The following is a 7,488-nucleotide window of genomic DNA, read 5'->3' as shown; positions in this document are numbered from 1 at the left end:
GAAGCACATGTCTAAATTTGAATGCATTCTGATATCATTTTTTGTGGATGAAGCTACTTACAATGATCCACAAAACGAATTTGGTAATTGAAGCATGCAATACTACACTTAATGTTGAGACGGATAACTTCCAAGTCTTATCAATGACATTCAACAGATTTGTGAACAATGAGATGTGAACCTGACTGAGTCCAAATTAGTAGCACAGAATATTGGCACTTCATCTGAGTTGTCCACCAATCGCAACTTACCTACTGAATCTGAAGCCGAGCAGCATTATAGGATCAATGTCTTCCTTGTCATCATTGATTCTATTCAATTAGGTCTTAAGTGTTTTAGGTGACCAGATTTCCCTATTTTATAGGGACAGTCCCGATATTTAGGTAATTTTCTTCTATAGGCGACTATTACCTCCTACCCCCTGTCCTGATTTTTCTTGAAGTCTGGTCACCCTATACACACCAATTTGAGTCACTGTGACTAATTTGGGGGTTTCTTTGCCAGTTTAACAGATTGAGTAATGAAGATCTACTTTCTGCAGCTGAACAATTTCAGCAACAGTACAATGAAGAAATCTCAAAAGATCTCAGTGACGAGGTCATCTTCCTCGAACGAATATATTCCACGAACTTTAAATTGGGTTGCAAGCCAAAGGAATTGCTTCAAGAAATACTTGAACTTGGACTCTCTGGGGTGTTTCCTAATATCACAATTGCATTGTGTGTTTTTGTCAATTTACATGCATCAGTGGCTTCAGGTGAATGCACTTTCACTGTTTTGAAACAGGTAAAGAACTTCCACAGTTCAAGTATGGGACAAGAGCATTTGAATGGGCTCATCATGCTTAATATCAACTATGACATTGCACAAAAGCTAGATTTTTCCTCAATAATTAGTGCATCTGCACAGCAAAAGGCTAGAAAAGCGTTTGTTACATAAAAAAAAAATTCAAATTTATGTCTCCCTCTTTTTTTGGTGCCTTATTTTGTTTTCCTGTGTCATCATTTTTTTATTTTTATTATGACTAGGGGATGTGGCCCAGGCCTCTCTGGACCTCTGAGAGGGCCTGTCCCCATACACTCTATCTATCGATCTATCTATCACCTTAAACACGTATGTATCTCTGTGAGCCATACTTCACTCTTGCCATCCGGATTTATCCACCCATCTCCTTACGCATCCCTCTCTCTATGTGTATCGGAGACTAATATATACTAAACTGCAAAAGCATGCAATAGTTTCATGTGTGACCAGACATCTTCATACGTTTCCAAGTTTTTCTATGGGACATTTTTTTTCATTAATTGCATCATAGACATCTCATTAAACCAGTCTGAAAGAGCCCAATCTGATTAGGTTATTAAAAACAAGACTGAGCGCTGATTTGAGTACAATTTATAAGAACCTTCACATGGAGAAAATAGCAGGGCTCTTTAATCTAATGGACAAAGGAAGAACACGAACCAATAATTGGAAATTAAAGTCAGACCAATTTAAATGAGAAGTAAACACATATTTTTAAAAGTGAGGGTGATTAATCTTTGAGAAAAAACTACCAAGGGCAGTAATTGATTCTCTGTCTCTTGATGTCTTCTAATGAAGACAGAGATTCAGATTTTTAAAGGCATGGAGGTGCCTAACAACCATTGAAGTTATTGCCCTTTAGGAGCCTAGATGTTTTTAAAATCCACTAAATACCTTTATCCACTAGATCCATAGATGCCTAAATACCTTTAAAAATCTGGCCCTGGATGCTCTTCTAGAAGATCCCTTTTAGCCAAACACAAGGTATTGAGTTTAACATTGGGGAAACTGGGGCTAATCTATGGTGTGTGTTATACAGGATGTGAGACTAGATGATCGAATGGCCCTTTTAGGACTTTAAATCTACTTATCAATAAATAATGGAAAGGGGGGCAGGGTTGAAAGTGATAAATGATCCATGTTGTTGCTTTTTTTTTTTTTGGATAGGTGCATGGTGACTCTCTGTTCCAAAACCCTGTGCAAAGCCTGAGTGTGAAAGAATACAAACCCTGATCTCAGTTTGCAATGCAATTTTTTATGGTATTTAATGGATGGAAACAACCCAGTTTAATTGTACAGTAACTTCCCTAAATAATTATTACTTTTTCTTTGTCACTAGATACCTCAGATGGAGAGAGGAGACGGAGGAAACCGACGTACACCTCACGGAGAAAGGAGAAGAGGAAATCAAACATCCATCACAGAATTCATCCTGCTGGGATTTGGGAACCTCCCTGAACTGCAAATTATTTTTTTCTTGCTCTTTCTAGCGATCTACGTAGTCACCATGGCTGTGAACATCCTCATTGCTGCACTGGCTGTGACTGATCAGTGCCTTCACACCCCCATGTACTTCTTCCTGGGAAATCTGTCCTGTTTGGAAATCTGCTACTCCTCTACCATCCTGCCCAGGATGCTGGCCAGCTTCATGACTGGGGACAGAACCATTTCTATTACAGGCTGCATGGTTCAATTTTTTTGGTTTGGTTTCCTAGCGACTGCTGAATGTTATATGTTAGCTGTGATGTCTTATGATCGGTACTTAGCTATATGTAAACCCCTGCACTATACAACACATATGGATGTCAGGCTCTGTATGCAGTTAGCAGCTGGATCATGGCTAAGTTCATTCATATCTCTTTCCATATTAGTATCTTGTATGTCACAATTAGCCTTCTGTGGCCCTAATGAAATCGATCACTTCTTTTGTGATCTCACCCCAGTGATTAACCTCTCCTGCAGTAACACAAATCTGGTGACCATGGCGACCCTCATACTCTCTTCCATAAATGTTGTTCTCCCATTTCTTTTGACTCTGGCATCTTATGTTTTTATCATCTCCACCATCTTGAGAATCCCTTCCACCACTGGGAAGCAAAAGGCATTTTCCACTTGCTCCTCCCACCTAATTGTGGTTACAATTTTCTATGGGACCCTAATAACTGTCTACATGTTACCAAACAGCAATGAACTCACAGCCCCAAACAAAGTGTTTTCATTTTTCTACACTATCTTGACACCCCTGATCAATCCCCTCGTCTACAGCCTGAGAAACAAAGAGGTCAAGGAGGCCATGAGGAGAGCTCTGCAGAAATGTAGGGTTTTCCCATGAATCCAGAGAAATTGATTGAAATGGGAATAAATCAACTCGCTAGTCAGAATAGAACCATATACATGGTCCAAGTTCTTATCAATCTAAGCATCCTGAGTCATAGGAAAAGGATACTGAAGCTATTTTAGAGTTTTATCTCTTATTCAGTTTTATTTATTTAGATGAAAACTGACATACCCTAAGCTGGTTTAAATTGTCACAGGTATATTGATTTCAATGGAGAGATGCAATTTGAATAGGACGATGATCTGCCCCGAAATATATTTTATAAAATTCCATCCTAGGCTCCAGCCATCTTTGTGAAAATGCAAAGCCCAGTCAAGTACATGATAGGAAATTAACACTCTATTTATTTTGATTGTCAATATTATTTCAGTCTCTCTAACACTGGCTGCCAAGTGTTCTCCGACTCCAAAACAGGAAGAGGGGGAAAAGGGCATAACATTAGTCTGAATGGGAGAAATGTTCCAAAGTGGGGCTGTGCAGTTAGGCCTCCAAATCATATGGACAGTTACTGGGGTTTGGTTCCTCCTGTTTCTAAGATGCTTTAAAAATCCCTTAGTATATCTTCATAGCGTTGTTGGCATTAACCCTCACTTGAGTTTCAGGGTTTTCAAAGCAGATTTGAGGAACAAGTCCAACCCTTCCTGAAATCAAGGGAAAGGTTCCCATTAACCTCAATGAGCACTTTATCAGGCTATTTGGCCTCTGTGTGTCATTACCCTTATGACAATACAACAAATGAACTAAAAATCAACTGGCCTGACCAGGAACTGTTGAGTATTAATTGGTAATAAAATGTAAGATTTTTCTATTATCCTCCTCCATTTTATAAAAATAATTTTCAAACAAGTTCTAAACACTTGTTAGGTTCTTTGGGATGTAACCAGAAGAACTTTCTAGTCTGTGCTTATTAGATTTTCCATTCATTGTTGCAAATTTAGGACAATGTTCTCAATGTCTCAAATTAAACAAACCTAGGGATCTATTTAGGAGAGGTGAGTGATGAGTATTTTTTAACCTACGTGAATTTTCAAAACTTTAAAAAATATATTTTTCAGAATATTTTCAAAAAGCTGAAAACTGTGAGTCTGAAAAAATGGTGGTTTCAAATGGGCTCTGGTTCTGATTATTCATCCACTATGTTTTGTTCTTTCAGAAATCTACCTTTTCTGCAGAAAAGGAAACCAGCTAGCAATTGACCAACTCACCCAGTCAAAAGATGGTTATGTATGAAATTATAACATGATGGGTTGGAATGGTGTGATGCACTGTATCTCAAAGTAGCAAGCTGTAACCTCCATATTCATTATTTGTATATGGTTGTGATATTTCATACAAAGCACGCCACATAAGATACTGTATGAAGGGTCATGATCTGCTGAAACTCATCGTTCTTTCAAAATATGTATGTCGCTAGTGTGTATGAAGTTATGAGATTTTGCTATATGGTGTTATTGAAATATGTTATGAATCTGGGAGACGCCCACTGCTAACTCTCCAATGACAACAGAGGGGGAGAGCCACACCCAAATAGGCTTTAACTGACCACGACTAGTCATTGTTCAGCAGGGGAATTGTAAACAAAAGATTTATAATTCTGTAAGAGACAGTTTGGTGTCACCTAAAGACTAAAGGATTTATTTGGGCATAAGCTTTCATGGGTGAAAAACCCACCTCTTATTTACTTCTTCTTTACCCATGAAAGCTTATGCCCAAATAAATTGGTTAGTCTTTAAGGTGTCACCAGACTCCTCATTGTTTTTATGGATACAGACTAACATGGCTACCCTCTGATAAGAGACAGTTATGCAAGCACAACACAATGGGGATTGCTCAACTCTGTGACTCAGTAAAGCCCACCAGGACATGCTTGGACCAGTATCTTCCCTGGGACATGAACTGAGAGTATAAAAGAAGGGGCTGTGGAATCATGACACCATCTCTGTCTTCTCCCACCTATGCTGAAGGCAACAAGAATGCTGGGAAGACTTTGAACTGAGGACATTGGTCCCAGGCTGAGAAGGGAACTCAGCTCCTATATTAAGAACTGTAACCTACCTGCAATATCCAGTGGGGTGAGAAAAACTGCTGAATTCAACTCTTGCTTAGTCTGATAAAGTTTAGAATTTAGACTGTGATTTTACTTGTATTTCTTTTGTAACCATAGAACCATAGAATCATAGAATATCAGGGTTGGAAGGGACCTCAGGAGGTCATCTAGCCCAATCCCCTGCTCAAAGCAGGACCAATTCCCAACTAAATCATCCCAGCCAGGGCTTTGTCAAGCCTGATATTAAAAACCTCTAAGGAAGGAGATTCCACCACCTCCCTTGGTAACCCATTCCAGTGCTCCACCACCCTCTTTGTGACAAAGTTTTTCCTAATATCCAATCTAAACCTCCCCCACTGCAACATGAGACCATTACTCCTTGTTCTGTCATCTGGTACCACTGAGAACAGTCTAGAGCCATCCTCTTTGGAACCCCCTTTCAGGTAGTTGAAAGCAATTATCAAATCCTGTCCCCAGCCCCATTCTTCTCTTCTGCACAATCCCAGTTCCCTCAGCCTCTCCTCACAAGCCATGTGTTCCAGCCCCCTAATCATTTTTGTTGCCCTCTGCTGGATTCTTTCCAATTTTTCCACATCCGTCTTGTAGTGTGGGGCCCAAAATTGGACACAGTACTCCAGATGAGGCCTCACCAATGTCAAATGGGGAGGAATGATCATGTCCCTCAATCTGCTGGCAATGCCCTACTTATACAGCCCAAAATGCCATTAGCCTTCTTGGCAACAAGGGCACACTGTCAACTCATATCCAGCTTCTCATCCACTGTAACCCCTAGGTCCTTTTCTACAGAACTGCTGCCTAGCCATTTGGTCCCTAGCGTGTAGCAGTGCATGGGATTCTTCTATCCTAAGTGCAGGACTCTGCACTTGTCCTTATTGAACCTCATCAGATTTCTTTTGGCCCAGCCCTCTAATTCATCTAGGTCCCTCTGTATCCTATCCCTACCCTCCAGCATATCTACCACTCCTCCCAGTTTAGCGTTGTGACGGTACCTCCGATAAGGCTTTATGTATGAATGTATATATATAACATAACTAGAATGTGTTTTATACTGCATATGCCATGTAACATATCTCTGTGAAGGTTGTGATTTACTGAATCTATTAACCCTAATTGTATACATGTATCATTTTTGTATTTGAAGTTATGAATATTGGCTGCATACTTGTTTGATTATAAGTAGGCTGTAGTGAAGCAGTTGGTCAGCTTGCTGAGAAAGGACTATTCTCAGTAAGTGCCCAATCAGGAAACACTTAAGCCAACAATGAATTTGGAGACACCAATCCACATCTGGGCTTTCCCAGGAATGCGGCTTGGCTGGTAAGGAACTCAGTCATGCATGGACATGTGACTTGCCCAGGTGACTCCAAAACTCCATTATGGAGCTGGACTTTGCAGAGGAGAGGGGAGGGGGTCTCCACCCACAAGAGAAAGTTTATTTAAGCCCATGGGAGACCCCTCCGTTTTGTCTTCAGCTGGCTAAAAAGAGAGCCTCTCCACCCCCCAGGATACCAGAAAGAAACTGGAAGAAAGGACAGTGACTGCAAGTGTGTGAGTGATTGCGGGACCCAGGCTAAAAGGAGATTAGTCTGTAAAAGGGAGCATTCTGGAACTGGTGAGTTTCTTATCTGTTTTCAGTTTGATTAGACATTTGCGTGTTTTGTTTTATTTTTCTTGGTGACTTACTTTGTTCTGTCTGTTACTACTTCGAACCACTTAAATCCTACTTTCGGTATTTAATAAAATCACTTTTTACTTATTAATTAACTCAGAGTATATATTCATACCTGGGGTGGCAAACAGTTGTTCATATCTCTCTATCAGTGTTATAGAGGGCAGACAGTTTATGAGTTTACCCTGCATAAGCTTTATACAGGGTAAAATGGATTTATTTGGGTTTAGACCCCATTGGGAGTTGGACATCTGAGTGTTAAAGATAAGCACACTTCTGTAAGCTGCTTTCAGTTAAGTCTGCAGCTTTTGGGCACTTGGTTCTGACCCTGGGTCTGTGTTGGAGCAGATGGGTGTGTCTGGCTCAGCAAGACAGGGTGCTGGATTCCCAGGCTGACAGAGGGAAAAGTGGCAGAAGTAGTCTTGGCACATCGAGTGGCAGATCCCAAGGGGGTTTCTGTGATCCAAACCGTCACAAGCGTCATGTGCAAACTTGCTGAGGGTGCAGTCCACACCATCCTCCAGATCATTAATGAAGATATTGAACAAAACTGGCCCCAGGACTGACCCCTGGGGCACTCCGCTTGATACCGGCTGCCAACTAGACATG

At 40.6% G+C, this 7,488-nt stretch overlaps 1 protein-coding gene across 1 annotated transcript; it reads left to right on the top strand.

Annotated features, from left to right (window-relative positions):
- Positions 1-2,152: 2,152 nt before the first annotated feature.
- LOC117885575 (olfactory receptor 11A1-like) lies at positions 2,153-3,136 on the top strand. The gene has a single exon (XM_034786839.1). The coding sequence runs from the start codon at positions 2,153-2,155 to the stop codon at positions 3,134-3,136; it is 984 nt and encodes a 327-aa protein (XP_034642730.1).
- The last annotated feature ends 4,352 nt before the right edge of the window (positions 3,137-7,488 follow it).

The sequence above is a fragment of the Trachemys scripta genome, chromosome 12, assembly GCF_013100865.1.
Source record: "Trachemys scripta elegans isolate TJP31775 chromosome 12, CAS_Tse_1.0, whole genome shotgun sequence".
Classification (NCBI taxonomy): Eukaryota; Metazoa; Chordata; order Testudines; family Emydidae; genus Trachemys; species Trachemys scripta.
This window is presented reverse-complemented; position numbering and strand designations above follow the sequence as displayed.